This window comes from Theropithecus gelada, chromosome 2 (assembly GCF_003255815.1).
Source record: "Theropithecus gelada isolate Dixy chromosome 2, Tgel_1.0, whole genome shotgun sequence".
NCBI classification, from domain to species: Eukaryota; Metazoa; Chordata; class Mammalia; order Primates; family Cercopithecidae; genus Theropithecus; species Theropithecus gelada.
This window is the reverse complement of record NC_037669.1, coordinates 82,928,985-82,945,399: the sequence shown is the minus strand read 5'-3', so window position 1 is coordinate 82,945,399 and position 16,415 is coordinate 82,928,985. Positions and strand designations below refer to the sequence as shown.

General features: G+C 42.7%; 2 protein-coding genes and 1 pseudogene across 3 annotated transcripts in view; 1 reads left to right on the top strand and 2 right to left on the bottom strand.

Annotated features, from left to right (window-relative positions):
* Nucleotides 1–13,739, bottom strand: part of HESX1 (HESX homeobox 1) — a 27,276-nt gene extending 13,537 nt beyond the window's left edge. Inside the window, exon 1 of the mRNA XM_025376614.1 lies at nucleotides 13,515–13,739. The gene's annotated coding sequence lies outside the window, so the exon portion shown is untranslated. The remainder of the gene's footprint in view (nucleotides 1–13,514) is intronic.
* LOC112618940 lies at nucleotides 11,463–11,777 on the bottom strand (annotated as a pseudogene).
* Nucleotides 13,740–14,950: 1,211 nt separating the features above from the next.
* The window catches only part of APPL1 (adaptor protein, phosphotyrosine interacting with PH domain and leucine zipper 1), a 62,532-nt gene continuing 61,067 nt past the window's right edge, over nucleotides 14,951–16,415 (top strand). The window contains exon 1 of one of the 2 annotated variants that reach the window (XM_025376733.1): nucleotides 14,951–15,146. In XM_025376733.1, the coding sequence (XP_025232518.1) occupies nucleotides 15,093–15,146 (54 nt within the window). In that variant the 5' untranslated portion in view covers nucleotides 14,951–15,092. The remainder of the gene's footprint in view (nucleotides 15,147–16,415) is intronic. The other variant, XM_025376732.1, reaches the window with a different exon arrangement.

Here is a 16,415-nt window from a genome sequence, read left to right as displayed (position 1 = left end):
AAAAAAAAAAAAAAAAAAAAAAAAAAAAAACAGAAAAGGTCAGAGAAAAGCAAGATAACATAAGGCCCGTCAGAGACAGGGGTGTGTGTGTGCTTGTCTGTTAAGGGGACGAGGAGAAAGTTAATGTGATTCCAATATTTCTAGCTTAGATAACCAGATGAATGATGGCATCATTAAGAAGGGAATTTAGAGGAAGGGGGGTTTATCAATCAAAATACAATACAGGCCGGGCGCGGTGGCTCAAGCCTGTAATCCCAGCACTTTGGGAGGCCGAGGCGGGCGGATCACGAGGTCAGGAGATCGAGACCATCCTGGCTAACACGGTGAAACCCCGCCTCTACTAAAAATACAAAAAACTAGCCGGGCGTGGTGGCGGGCGCCTGTAGTCCCAGCTACTCGGAGGCTGAGGCAGGAGAATGGCCTGAACCTGGGAGGCGGAGCTTGCAGTGAGCCGAGATCGCGCCACTGCACTCCAGCCTGGGTGACACAGCGCGAGACTCCGTCTCAAAAAAAAAAAAAAAAAAAAAAAAAATACAATACAAATTATATTTCTAATTATATACACAAATGGCCAAGTATTTAGCAAACTGAATTTCTTCAGAATTAAGACAAAATTCCCAGAATGAGATGGTAAAACTCTAGTGAAAATTGACAATGTGATAAATGATAAAGATCTAAAAATATTTTAGGGAATAACTTTATCTAGAATATTAAATATTATTGTCATATATCTCACATATATAACCTAAATAAGTGAGTTCATTTTAGTACTAGAAGACTGCAAATAACATTTCAGAAATCTAGCAATCAGATATTAGAAATACTTTAAAATAAATATGTATTTCTAAAAGGTTATGATCAAATAAGGCAGCTATCATGGTTACCAATGGATTCTTCTAGGGAGGTACGAGAATTCTCAGTGGTGTCTAGGTCCTCATAAAAGTAGAGATAGAAAAGAGCAAAGATGAACTTTGGAATATTTTACTTTGAGTGCCCAGAGGTCTTACCACTTTCCAGGACACAAAGTTTCTTCTTTTCTATAGCAAAGACACCTGTTTAATACTCTCTCTTTAAAAACAGAAAAATGTTGGCTGGGCACGGTGGCTCACACCTGTAATCCCAGCACTTTGGGAGGCTGAGGCACGTGGATCACCTGAGGTCAGCAGTTTGAGACCAGCCTGGCCAATGTGGTGAAACCTTGTCTTTACTAAAAATATAAAAATTAGCCAGGTGTGGTGGCAGGCGCCTGTAATCCCAGCTACTCAGGAGGCTGAGGCAGGAGAATCACTTGAACCCGGGAGGCAGAGGTTGCAGTGAGCCAAGGTCGCGCCATTGCACTCCAGCCTGGGCGACACAGCGAGACTCTGTCTCAAAAAACAAACAAACAAACAGACCAAAAAAAAAAAAAAATACACACACACACACAGAAAAATGTTAAGGCAAAAAAAAAAACAATTTAGCAATGTATCATGTTCAATGGTCTATTCATGATTACAGCTATGTACCTGGTTTTAATTTGTATTTAATTTTGAAACAATTTCAAACTTACTTAAAAGTTGCAAGTACAGTACAAAAACCTCTCTCTCCAACCATTTAGAGTAGTTGCTGACATGATGCCCCATCAACCCTGAATAGTGTTTTTCCTGCAAACAAGGATTTCCTCCTATATAATCACAATCAAACCATCAAAATCAAGAAAGTAACATTGGTTATATCACTACCATGTAATCATCAAACCCCATTCAAGTTTCATTCATTGCCCCAAATAACATCCTTCACAGTAAAATAATCCAGTTCAGAATCACACATTGTCTTCAATCGTGTCTCTTAAGTCTCATTCAATCAACAACAGATCCTCAGTATTTTCTTGACCTTCATGACCTGGACACTTTTTGAAGATTACAGTCAGCTACTTTGTAGAATGCCTTTCATTTAAGGTTATCTGGGCTGGGCACATTGGCTCACACCTGTAATGCCAGCACTTTGGGAGGCCGCAGGCTGAGGCGGGCAGATCACTTGAGCCCAGCAGTTAGAGATCAGCCTGGGAAAAGAGGGAGACCTCATCTCTACAAAAACCACAAAAAAATTAGCCAGGCATGGTGATGTGCATCTGTAGTCCCAGTTACCTGGGAGGCTGAGGTGGAAGGATCACCTGAGCCCAGGAGGTCGAGGCTGCAGTGAGCTATGATCGTGTCACTGCACTCCAGGTGAGGTGAGAGTAAGACTGTCTCAAAAAATAAAAAATAAGGTTATGTCTGATGTTTCCTCGTGACTAGGTTCAGGTTAAGCATCTTTGGTAGGAATGTCACAGAAGTAATGCTGTGTTCTCATTATTTCCAATCAGGTAGCACATGATTTTGATATGTCCCATTACTGGTGATATTTAATTTTGATTAAGATGGTGTCTACCAGGTTTCTCCACTGTAAACTTACTCTTTTCCCCTTCATAATATAGTATTTTGTGTGGAGGAGGTACTTTAAGCCTATGTAAATACTGTTTCTCATCAAATTTTTGAATTATTTATATCATTTATTTCTATCAGTATGGACTCACAGTTTCCTATTTTAATAGATTATAATCTCTTTATTATGACATTCAAATTCCCCCAGATTTGGCCAATGGGAGTCCCCTTCAAGTCTGACATCATTTTTGAACACTTTCTAATTTCTGGCACAACAAGATGTCCCAGGTGCATCTTGTTCTTTTCTTGTTCCAGGGACCTAGGATAAGCCATTCCTCCAAAGAACCCTCCAAGCTTCTTTTTAGTGGAGAATGGTGTTTAGAGGGCAAAATCTGGGACATATGTGTGTTCATTGCCATTGGGGCATCTCTGCTTCTAGGCCCTCTCAGTGGAAGAGCTAGGAAACACATGCATATGATACATATACACGTTTATATCTACATTTATTTCCATATATTTACTGAAATCTGTGAGTTAACATGGATACTGTAATTCCAATCCAGCACCAGAGGAACCCTTTCCAATTTTCTCCCTTTCCATATTTGTAATCCCTTTGACAGTGAGAAACCTGGCTTCCATTATCTTCAATGTATTTACTTACTTGATCTGTCCCATGTATATAACCAAACTTTCATTGCCATCACCTCTTACTCACAGAGATGGCTTCCTTACCTAATTTGAGGACCAATCCCCTGTGCTAGTGCTAGGTGCTTTCCTAAAAAGCCCTTCTCTTCTTATTTGGGCTCTGTTTTCACCTTGCTCTGAGGTATAGGGCTCTGAGACCCTGCACCAGGCTTCCCTCCTTTATGGGTACTTCCCTCACCCCTTGGGTTCTGAAATCCTGCACCAAACTCCTACCTCATGCAAAAGCCCTCCTCATCATGCTTGGGCTCCAAACTGCACTCTCATGCAGGTGCCCTCTTCACCCCACTTTTGTTTCAACATCCTGCCACCAAACACCCTCTTTACCATCCTTGTGCTCTGACAACCCCCTCCACAGATGACTCCTCACCTTGCACAGGCTCTGAAACCTCACACCAGGCCACTCCTCTGTGGGGATGTCCTCCTCACACAGCCTGGACTCCAACACCCCGTTCTGGGCCCCCGTGACTTCTCCACTTTGCATCTACTCCTACTTTACCTGACTGCACCTAATGGCTTTAAGGCTGCATTAGTATTCAGAAAGGGAAGAGGAAAAACTATAAACCCATTTGTATTTATTTTTTAGCATTTATTTTTGGTTCAGGGATACACATGTAGGTTTGTTACATAGTTAAACCTGTGTCATGGAGGTTTCTTGTACAGATCATTTCATCTCCCAGGTACTAAGCCTAGTACCCAATAGTTATTTTTTTCTGATCCTCTTCCTCTTTCCAACCTTCACCCTCTAGCAGGCCCCAGTGTCTGTTGTTGCCTCTTTGTGTCTATGTATTCTCATAATTTAGCTCCCATTTTTAAGTGAGAACATGTGGTATTTGGTTTTCTGTTGCTGCATTAGTTTGCTAATGATGATGGCCTACAGCTCTATCCATGTTTGGAAAGGACATGATCTCATTCTCTCTCTCTCTTTTTTTTTTTTTTTTTTTTTGAGATGGAGTCTCACTCTTTTGCCCAGGCTGGAGTGCAGTAGCGTGATCTCAGCTCACTGCAACCTCCACTTCCTGGGTTCAAGTGATTGTCCTGCCTCAACCTCCCAAGTATCTGGGATGACAGGCACCCGCCATCATGCCCAGTTAATTTTTGTATTTTTAGTTGAGACCGGTTTTGCCATGTTGGCCAGGCTGGTCTTGAACTCCTGACCTCAGGTGATCTGCCTGCCTCAGCCTCCCAAAATGCTGGGATTACAGACGTGAGCCACCATGCCCAGCCAGTCTTACTCTCTTTTTTATGGCTGCATAGTATTTCATGGTGTACATGTACCAAATTTTCTTTATCCAGTCTACCATTGATGGGCACTTAGGTTGATTCCATGTCTTTGCTATTGTGAATAGTGCTGCAGTGACCATTCACAAGCATGTATCTTTATGGTAGAATGATTTATACTCCGTTGGGTTTGTACCCAGTAATATGATTGCTGAGTTGAATGGTACTTCTGTTTTTAGCTCTTGGAGGAATTATCACACTGCTTTCCACAATGGCTGAACTAATTTACTCTCCCACCAATAGTGTATAAGTGTTCCCTTTTCTCTGCAAACTCACAGTATGTGTTATCTTTTTACTTTTTAATAGTAGCCATTCTGACTGTTGTTCCCCTTTTGTGTCTATGTATTCTCATCATTTAGCTCCAATTTGTAAGTGAGAACATGTGGTATTTGGTTTTCTGTTCCTGCATTACTTTTCTAATGATGATGGCCTACAGTTCCCTACAGATGGTATCTCATTGTGGTTTTTATTTGCATTTTTCTGTAATGATCAATGATATTGGGCTATTTTTCTTATGCTTATAGGCCACATGCATGACTTCTTCTGAAAAGTGTCTGTTCACGTCCTTTACCCACTTTTTTTTTTTTTTGTGAAGGAGTCTCACTCTGTCACACAGGCTGGAGTGCAGTGTCACGGTCTTGGCTCACTGCAAGCTCCGCCTCCCGGGTTCATGCCATTCTCCTGCCTCAGCCTCCCGAGTAGCTGGGACTACAGGCGCCCGCCACCATGCCCAGATAATTTTTTGTATTTTTAGTACAGACAGGGTTTCACCGTGTTAGCCAGGATGGTCTTGATCTCCTGACCTCGTGATCCACCTGCCTCGGCCTCCCAAAGTGCTGGGATTACAGGCGTGAGCCACAGCGCCTGGCCTCCTCTGCCCACTTTTTAATAGGGTTGTTTTTTCCTTGTAAATTTGTTTAAGTTTCTTATAGATGCTGAATATTAGACCTTTGTCAGATGCAGTTTCCAAAAATTTTCTCCCATTCTGTAGGTTGTCTGTTTACTCTGTTGATAGTTTATTTTGCTGTGTAGAAGCTCTTAAGTTTAGTGAGATCCCATTCGTAATTTTTGCTTTTGTTGCAATTGCTTTTGGCATTTTCATCATGAAATCTTTGCCTGATCCTATGTCCAGAATGGTATGCCTAGATTTTCTTCCAGGGTTTTTGTAATTTTGGGTTTTACATTTAAATCTTCAATCCATCTTTAATTGATTTTTGTATATGGTGTAAAAAAGGCGTCCAGTTTCAGTCTTCGACATATGGCTTGTCAGATAGCCCAGCACCATTTATTAAATAGGGAGTCCTTTCCCTATTGCTTGTTTTTGTCAGCTTTATTGGAGATCAGATGGTCGTAGGTGTGCAGCCTTATTTCTGGGCTCTCTACTCTGTTCCATTGGTCTATGTACCTATTTTTATACCAATACCATGCTGTTTTGGTTACTGTAGCCCTGCAGTAGAGCATGAAGTCGTATTTTATGACTTTTTAAAAACATTGTCTTGGCCGGGCACGGTGGCTCAAGCCTGTAATCCCAGCACTTTGGGAGGCCGAGACGGGCAGATCACGAGGTCAGGAGATCGAGACCATCCTGGCTAATATGGGGAAACCCCGTCTCTACTAAAAAATACAAAAAACTAGCCGGGCGAGGTGGCGGGCGCCTGTAGTCCCAGCTACTCGGGAGGCTGCTGAGGCAGGAGAATGGCGTAAACCCGGGAGGTGGAGCTTGCAGTGAGCTGAGATCCGGCCACTGCACTCCAGCCTGGGCGACAGAGCGAGACTCCATCTCAAAAAAAAAAAAAAAAAAAAAAAAACCAAAAAAAAACCATTGTCTTAAGACATTGCTTTTGGTCCTGTCTATAATGAATGTGATTAAGCTAAATCACTAATGTAGTCTTTTTCCCTTTAAATCAAAGGATCTCGTAAATGATTGAGTTTACTTAAGACAAAGTTAATTTGCCATTTATTTATTTATTTGTTTATTTATTTATTTATTTTGTTCTGACACAGAGTCTCACTCTGTCGCCCAGGATGGAGTGCAGCAGTGTGATCTTGGCTCACCGCAACCTCTGCCTCCCAGGCTCAAGCGATTCTCCTGCCTCAGCCTCCTGAGTAGCTGGGATTACAGGCACCCACCACCACTGCCCATCTAATTTTTGTATTTTTAGTGGAGACAGGGTTTCATCATATTGGCCAGGCTAGTCTTGAACTCCTGACTTCAAATGATCCACCCACCTCGGCCTTCCAAAGTGCTGGGATTACAGGCAAGAACCACCGCATCTGGCCACCCATATTTTATTATTTAGTATACCACCAATTCTCCAGTTTCCCCAACATTTGTTTCAAATCGCTGCCTTTATTAAAGGTGTTTTTGCCCAAAATTAGGGTAAGAGCCAAAGTCCTCATAGAGGGCACAAGGCTTTGCCTGACGTGGCCTCCTCTCCCTTCCTTTACTCCTCAGGCTTTCCACTGGCTTGCTTTTCTCCTGTCATCTTGGGCTCTGTGCAATTCTTGAACTAGACCAGGCCACTCTTACCTTAGGGGTGACGGCTTCTGCCCTGGTGGTCTCTCTTTCTGGAATGTTTGCTCCCTAGATATCCCCAGGGCTCATTCCAGCCACTCCAAGGTTTTGTTCATGTGTTACTTTCTTAATGAAGCTTATTCTGAAGAACCTATTTAAAATTGCAGCTGCCCCGGCTCTGTTTTCTCTACTCTTTTTTTTTTTTTTTTTTGAGACAAGGCCTTGCTCTGTCACCCATGCTGGAGTGCAGCCTCTACTCCATGGCTCAATGCAGCCTCCAACTCTCCAGCTCAAGCGATCCTCCCACCTCAGCCTCCCAAGTAGCTGGGACTATTGGTACACACCACCATACCCAGCCAATTAAAAATTTTTTTTGTAAAGATGGGTTCTTGTCATGTTGCTCACGCTGGTCTTGAATTCCTGGGCTCAAGCCATCCTCCCACCTCAGCCTCCCAAAGTGCATGAGCTGCTGTGCCTGGCCTTCGCTACTCTACTTTCTATAGCACTTATGACATTCTAACTTACTATTCTTTATTTTACTATATAAGATAAGGTTTGCCCAGGCTGGAGTACAGGGGTGCAATCATAGCTCACTACAGGCTTGTAGCTGTAATATGCTATACTTCGTATTTATCTATCTATTTATTTTGAGATGAAGTCTCATTCTTTCACCCAGGCTGGAGTGCAGTGGCACAACCAATTCTGCCTCCCACGTTCTAGCGATTTTCCTGCTTCAGCTTCCCAAGCAGCTAGGACTATAGTCGTGTGCCACCATGCCCAGCTAATTTTTGTATTTTTAGTACAGATGGGGTTTCACCATATTGGCAAGGCTGGTCTCGAACTCCTGACCTCGTGATCCACCAACCTCGGCCTCCCAAAGTGCTGGGATTACAGACATGAGCCACTGCGCCCGGCCAATATGCTATACTTCTAAGACTACTATGTTTATTTTTTATTGTCTTTCTCCCCACCATATCTACTAACCTGTAGCTCCACAATGACAGAGATTTTTATTGTTTTGTTCATTATTTAATAAATATTTGTTGAATGAAGACAGCTGTTCCCCGAGGTAGTCTGAATCCTAAATAATTGGCGCCATCTAGTGTTCTTGGAAGCATGTGTGAATTAACCCTGAGAGTCTTATTTGCATTAGCCATGGGATAAATAGTACTGGTATAATCAATTCTGCTACTTTGTTTTTCACTGCCCTCTATGGTTCTGAAAATATTAAAATGTTTTCAATGATTAAACAGGCACAGGACATATTAATTTCCCTAAAAGCTTTTTTTTTTTTTTTTTTTTTGAGACAGGGTCTCGCTGTCACCCAGGCTGGAGTGCAGTGGCAAGATCATGGCTCACTGCAGCTTTGACCTCCTGGGCTCAAGCAATCCTCCCACCTCAGCCTCCCGAGTAGCTGGGACTACAGGCATGTGCCACCACACCTGGCTAATTTTAAAATTTTTTGTAGAGACACTGTCTCACTATGTTGCCCAGGTTAGTCTCAAATTCCTGGGCTCAAGCGATCCTCCCACCTCAGCCTCCCAAAATTTTGGGATTACAGGTGTGAGCCACTGCCCCCAGCCTATGAGCAATTTTGTTCCCAATGATTTGACTGTTCCTTCCAGAATTCCCATGTGGGGAAAGCATCATGAAAGTCTTCTTTTAACTTTGGGGCACCTCTACCCACTCACCACCCGCCAAAAAAAAAAAAAAAAGAAAAACAACAACAAAAAAACTCTCAAAATGGCAATAACCTTGGCTCTTTTGGTAATTGTTTGGTACACTTTTCCTCCAGAATTTCAAAGTACATATTTATTGATTTTGAAATTTTGGTTTTGGCCTCAAAAGCCCCCAAATCAAAGTGATAAAACATTAGCAAGGGTAACTAATGTTATTTAAAATAGCATCAGAATTCTCTAAGGTAATAAGCCCAATCTTCTGATTTAAAAAATATTGGTTTTTTAAAAAATATGATAGAGACCAAAAAAGCTTCCTTAAAAGCAGTAAAATGTTTTAATATTTAATAGTTGATAATGAAAGAGATAATTAGTTCATATTTACTGAATACTTATTGTGCTAGGAGCTACTGTAAAAGTTCATTAATCATCTTAACAACCCTATTAATGTAGGTTCTCTAGTATGAAGCTCCACTTTTCAGATGACAGAATGGAGAAACAGAGAAGTTAAGTAACTTGACTTCAGTCACAGAGCTACTAAACAGTGGAGCCAGAATTTAAATCACAGGCCAAGCCCATGAGCTCATAACCATGTTCTCATCTACCTCCCCACAGAAGGGGAATGATGCTATTTTGTGTTAAAGTTCTTGGCCTGGTCAAACAAATTAATTAAAGTGTTCTTCTAAAAAGGAATCAAGACAACCATAGATAAACAAAAGCATATACAATTTTCCTAGAATTTTGTTTTTTCTTTTTACAGTCAAGAAAGTTGAAGCTGCAGAATTGTCCCCCATTCTAAGGATGCTGTGGCAATGAGTAAAAGTGACATCAAGGTCAAGGTCAAAGGCAGAAGCTAGTTTGCAGTGGCATAATGAAGAACCAGTTGGTCCTTACTGCCCTCCCACCTCTTTTTGCAACCCATTCCTCAGAACTTTTTGTTCTACCCTCCAATTGTCCAAAGTTTCCCCCTACTCTGCTACTGGTGCTAATGTTTTAAAATAGATTAAATGACTTAAGTTCCCAAATTTTCTTGAAATCTGCTATTTCCTGAATCTGCTTTATCTCAGCTGGTATTAAGAAAATAATTGAATTATCTGTTAAAGTTAGTCTTACTAAGGAGTGATTTACTAGTAACAACCAGAATTTTTTGCATTATACACTACACTCTTTAAAAGGAGTATGGATTTCCCAGAATGTTAAATTGATGGAGTCTTCCAGAGGATATCTGTGAGTAGGTGGTTTCCAGGCTTGTTAGCCTGGAAATGATGTCCCTCTCACTATCCTCACCTGGAACCTAGGATTCCTTTTCTAAATGTTTGCTTAACTCTTTATTTTTTGTTAATTTTTTTTTTTCTCTTTAGACTGAGTCTCGCTGTCACCCAGGTTGGAGTGCAGTAGTGTGATCTCAGCTCACTGCAACCTCTGCCTCCCAGGTTCAAGCGATTCTCCTGCTTCAGCCTCCCAAGTAGCTGGGATTATAGGAACCTGCCACCACATCTGGCTAATTTTTGTAGAGACGGGGTTTCACTATGTTGGCCAGCCTGGTCTCACACTCCTGACCTCAGGTGGTCCACCTGCCTCGGCCTCCCAAAATGCTGGGATTACAGGCATAAGCCACTGTGCTCAGCCTATTTTTAAAAATTTTAATTTAATTTCAGTTTTTTTTTTTTTTTGTAGAGATGGTGTCTCTGTGTTGCCCAGGCTAGTCTAAAACTCCAGAGCTTAAACAATCCTCCCACCTTGACCTCCCAAAGTAGTAGGATTACATGCATGAGCTACTGTGCCCACCTAACTCTTTTTAAAAAAAATTTAAATACAAAGTGATCTAGGAAAGGGAAATGATCATTCTCCATCTTGGATAGAGTTTTTCCTCATGTGGTTTGTGGATTACCCGCTTCAGACTTAACTGGAGAGATTCCCAGCCCTGACTCTGACCTACTACACCAAAATCTTCCAGCAGGGCTCAGGAATCTGTATTCTTTGTGTGTGTGTGTGTGTGTGTGTGTGTCTGTGTGTGTGTGTGTGTGTGTGTGGTTTTCTTTTTAATTATCTTTAGTCTTGTGGTCACACATAATTTTAAAATTTGTGTATATCTCCACTACTTTAATCCCTTTAAGTTGGCAAAAGCACCATTCTCAATCACAAATACACAGTTCTACAGTTTTATAAGTTTCTGAATGGCTGTTTAAAGACAGTCCTAAATTATAACTTAGTTTGACTTACATTGTAAAGAATTCAAGAGTGAAGTTTAACTTGCTACTATTTTAAAGGTATGTGACCTTATAGATCTATAAGATGTGAGAAGTGTTGAATCATCTTTAATATTACACATAAACCACACTAAAATGCCTTTCAATAAGTAAAAGGAACAATTTTAAATACAGGGAATTATAATTAAATTTGCATAGTTAAGGCCAAAACTCTAGACATTGCTACCTTATTTATCTTCAACCCTTGCCTTTAAGAGGCAAATGAACACAAAACACAGGTGAATCTTGCTTGGTTCTGAGACAGTGAAGGAATTTCCCCAGTATTTAAATATATTCACAAACCAGTTATATAAATCTAAATATAAAACCAATCGCCAGTAAGTTTTAAGATGGCACTCACCATCTTTGTGAAAAGTTGAACATTACTAACGAAGTCTAATCATATCTTTAGAAGGGGTAAACAGTGATAGCATTTACCGAATTGGAATTACTATTAAAATTCAAAAACTGAACATATTCATTTAACCACAAGCCAGTCTTAGTTTTAAATCAGGACTGCCCAACAAAATATTCTGTCAGTCACTCATGATCTGAATTCTGGTGTATGAGATCTATTAAAGTATAGTACACATAAAAAAGTCAGGCATTTGTTTTGTAATAAATAAAATGTGGCCTATTACTCATTAGTAGCTTTTTTGAGATAAGCTATCAAGTCTGCCCTTTCTTTCTTCTTCTTAATGCCGACAAAGATCATTTTTGTTCCAGGGATGTACTTCTTGGGATTCTCCAAATACTCCATCAGTGTATCCTCTCCCCAGGTGATGCCTTTGTTCTTATTGGCGGCTGTGTAAGAGTATCCAGGGGCCTCACCTGTCTTCCGCCCGAAGAGGCCATGGAGATTTGGCCCAGTCTTGTGCTTGCCTCCCTTTTAAATGGTGTGGCACTGGGAACACTTCATAATAAAAATCTTGCCTTTCTCAACATCACCCATATTTAATTCTCTTTTTAGTCGCTGGCCCAATGAAGATTCCTGCTCCGAAGCCGGATGTCCCAACTCTCTCAGGAATCTGTATTCTAACAACCTTCCCAGATGATTTTTATGTGTGCATGAAGTTTGGAAACCACTGACCTAAAGGGATAATTTTTAAAAGTAAAGAACCAGCATCACTTGGGTTATTGGATTCTTTCCTATTACAGATCACAGACGAGAACTTCAAGGAGTATCATGTAAAAACCTAATTATAAGACCAAATATAATTTTAGGAGACTAATAATTAACAACTCTATTTACAAGACTGTATGTCCTTTTGTTGTAAATTATACGTGTGAAATGTCTCAAGGGATAGATGTGAAATGTCTCAAAGAAATCTTTGGTGGATGTTGTTTAATCCTGACTTGCCTTACATAAAATTAACCAGTTGCCCAAAGTTTTTACTCTACTACCCACAGATGAGTCTCCAGTAACCCTTAAGGCATTCTCTGAACAAGCCTCATTTCCTGTATAAAACAAAACTGGCTTAAAATGAACTGAGTTTAGTTAACTGCACAAAACTTAGGCTGATTAAACTGGTTATCAAAAATGACTATGAATTCTGCAGCTTTGGAGATGTTTTAACATAGGAAATACAACTATATTTTTGGATGAGCAGGGTATATAGTGGCCTAAAGCTAGAGAATCCAAATGGAAGGCTCAAACTGGATTCTAGTACAAACAGGTTAAAACTAGATTTGACTAAACCTACCTCTCCATCCAATTGAATGTGAACCTGTTTTTGTTTTTTATTTTTTCATTTTTATTTATTTATTTTTTGTTTTTGAGATGCAGTCTCACGCTGTTGCCCAGGCTGGAGTGCAGTCTTGGCTTACTGCAACCTCCACCTCCCGGGTTCAAGCAATTCTCCTGTCTCAGCCTTCCAAAGAGCTGGGAATACAGGCGCGCGCTACCATGCCCAGCTAATTTTTGTATTTTTGGTACAGACGGGGTTTCACCAGATTGGCCAGGATGGTCTTGATCTCTTGACCTCGTGATCCGCCTGCCTCAGCCTCCCAAAGTGCTGGCATTACAGGCGTGAGCCCCACCGCGCCCAGCCTGTTTTATTTTTTAACCAATTTTTAACCAAGAATTCCTTGCCATTCTGCCATAATATAATGGCCTCTTGAGAATCTTTTACAGAAACACAGTTTAGATGTACATAACATACTAAGAAGGAAATCATTTAACTTAACAATACCACACCCAGATAATTCAAATACCTAATAGAATTTTTCATTCGAATTATTTGGTTTGGCCAAGTTAATTGGGTAACTTTTTTTTTTTTGAGACGGAGTCTTGCTCTGTAGCCCACGCCGGAGTGCAGTGGCATGATCTTGGCTCACTGCCCCTGGGCCTCCCGGCTTCAATTGAGTCTCCAGCCTGAGCCGCCCTCGAGTAGCTGGGACTACAGGCACGCCACCACGCCCAGCTAATTTTTGTATTGTTCGTAGAGACTGGGTTTCGCCATGTTGGGCAGGCTGATCTTGAACTCCTGACCTCAGGTGATCCACCTGCCACAGCCTCCCAAAGTGCTGGGATTACAGGCGTGAGCCACAGTGCCCGGCCTTTTTTTTTTTTTTTTTTCTTATACATTGTTTACACTCCTCACTCTCACTCCTGATTCTTAACAGTTGTCACAACCTTTCTTCTCCTTCATTTAAAATCTAACTCAGTTCAATCAGGAAGGTCACTTACCTTGAAAGTCTTCCTTCTTTAGAGCTGGGGTGCATGGTGTTCTTGCTGGCAGAGTAGAAACAAGATATCAAGGAAAAAGAACCTGTAACACACTGGGAACCCTTAACTCATTGTAAGAACTGCCTCCAAATCAACTTCCTCAAAAACTAAAGAACTCTTCGAGAGAGCGAGACTAGTTGATAAACAATCTAAGGGGAGAACTTCTAAAGATTGTAACACTAAAAATAATTCCGTAAAACTACAATCCAAGTCTACCCAACAAAACTTAAAAAATATAATTTTATCTTTCCTTCAAGAGATTATGGGAAAATCTACTATTTTCGTTTAAAATATATAACTTCTATTTGTTACTGTATTTGGATTTGTGCTACCACTATTCTGGATTTGTTCCCATGTATCTGTGGAACCAAGCAGCTAATAATCTTTACTCAGCATCTCTGGGTATTTCTTGAATGAAAATGGAATGGATGGGTGGAATTAATGGCTAGATGTTTAGAAGACACTACTTTGTTATTTTCTCTGTATAATGTTGAAAGCCTACAACTATACAGAGACATAAACGAGCCAGGGTGAGAGGCTGGGAAAGATGAAGAGGGAGGAGGAAAGGATGGGCTTGTAGCCCTCATCCGGTCAAACTCCCAACTTTGAGCTTCACTTTATTGTAAAATTAGAGGCTAAAACTATTTAAAGCTTCCAAAACTTTTTGATGAAACGGAAATGCCAATTAGCTACTAACATAATTAACCAGTGTATGCTGATTTTTAAAAGATGTTTTCCTTTGTGATTTAAAGGAAACATGGGAGCTGGAGTTGCAGCGTCAGTCCTGAAGGACTGACCGTGGGAGGCCAGGTAGGAACTGTTAAACGGGCAACAAAATCACATGTCTTCAACTGAATATACTGATATTCAAGTGTCCAGAAAAATAATTTCGAGGCTACGTTCACAAGTTTGTCAGAAAGCCCTATTGACACAGCTGCGGATCTCAGACATCTGAGTTAGCACCATTCTGCTGGAGGGGATTAAGACTGGATGCTTCGAGCGGAGTTGGGAACATTATCATCTGAGGAAACTAAAAGGCGCCAGCAGTAGGGCTTTTTCCAACGTCTCTGACAAAATATGTTGCGGGAAAAGTCAACCCGTCCCAAATTCCCCCGTGTGGCCCTAACTCGAGGCTCCGGCTCCTCGCGCCAGCAAGCTGAGGAAGAGACAGTCTCCTGCGATTTAAATACAAACACGCGCGTGCAGGGAAGGCCATCCCAGGGCAGCCACTGCCACCTCCGCCGCTTCCGACGCCCGCGCTCACGGGAGAGCCTTGCGCCGCACGGGAACCTCCCGTCCACCGCCGCAGAGCGGATGGGCGTCCCCGGGAGCCAATGGGCGCGCCGGGAGGCGGGGCAGGGCGGCCGAGGGGGCGGGATTTCCCTCACGGCCGCTCGGCGTCTGGAGAAGGCGGTGCGGGCGGGGACGGCGGCCGCGCCAGCCAGAGAGGGCGGGCCGGGGTCAGCTGCGGTGGGTGGGCCGGCGTGGGGAGCTGTGGGCGGCCGCTGCGTCTCCTGCCGCCGCCCTCCCTCCGCCACGATGCCGGGGATCGACAAACTGCCCATCGAGGAGACGCTGGAGGACAGCCCGCAGGTGAGGCGCGGGCGCTGGTGGGCGACGAGGGAGAGCCCAGCGGGCGGACCCCAGGTCTGGCACCTCCGCCGCTCCCGCAGGTGCCCGCCCCGGCCCAGGTGGGCGCCGCCGCCGCCGCCGCCGCCGCCCTGGGTCACCGCCCGTCGCAGGCCGCGCCCCGGGTTGTGGAGGGTGGGCCCGCCGCCCAAGGCCCGCGTGGGCCTGCTCAGCTGGGCCGAGGGCCGCAGGCGGAGACCGAGCCGCTGGTGCTCGTGGGCCGGGCGGTCACGTACGCTCGCGGGTCTCCTTTTTATTTGACGAAAGGCGCCGTTTTTTATCGCCGTAATGTGAGGTGCTAAATCTCGACCCTGGAATTTTCTCCCCAAGAACCTCTTCAGGGAAAATGCAGAAGGGAGAGAAACCCCGGTAGTCTTATTTAATGATTTCCGAGGCTCAGCAAGCTAGGGAAGGAAATGGATCGTTTTTCTTCGGGAGAGGCTGTAAGGTTGTGTGTGGAGACCTAACGGCAAAGCCCGTGACGGGTCCCGGAGCCCAAGACCGCTTTCCCCGCCCGTGACTGTGGTCGCTGTCACTCGAGCTGTGTATGGCCAGGGATGGACGGTGCCTTCGCCGCTCCTCGACTGCTGCGCCGCTCCCTGCAGACTTGGCCTTAATAAACTCATCAAAATAAAAGCCCTGTGTTCTGTGCGTCGGAATGATGCTGGTGTGGTTGCTCTAGCTTAAGACAGTTTTGGAAAATGTAACCATTTAATATGTTTTAAGTACTGAAGAATGAAATCAGCTATATTTTTAAAAATGTTGGCAGGGCCTGTAACTTGCATAGGGAAAACTTCATCTCTAAGTCTTTTTACACGATAATTTAAACGGTTTAAGACGGTGTTGCTGGTTGGACACTATTTAGAATGAAACATTTCTGAATTATTGCTCATTTAGAAATGCAGTTGCACCATTTCGTGTGTCTTTACAGCTGAACATGGCCCCCAAAGAAGAAAAGCAGAAGAGGTCTAGATCTCCTTTTCCTGGATGACACTTCTGCCATGGATTTTATGTCAGTGTTAATTGCCAGGTTGAAATGGGGCTCTGATTGTAGAACTGATTTGTTCTTTTTTATTCTGAAAGTTATCTTCACAGACCAGTTGCCTGCTGCTAATGTACTCTTAGCCTATACTGACAAAGAGAGAAACTCACATTTAGTTTATCTTGACTGCCAGTACAGCTGGTTCAATTTTTTTCTTCATGATTTCTCCATATAAAGTTATAAACTGTATT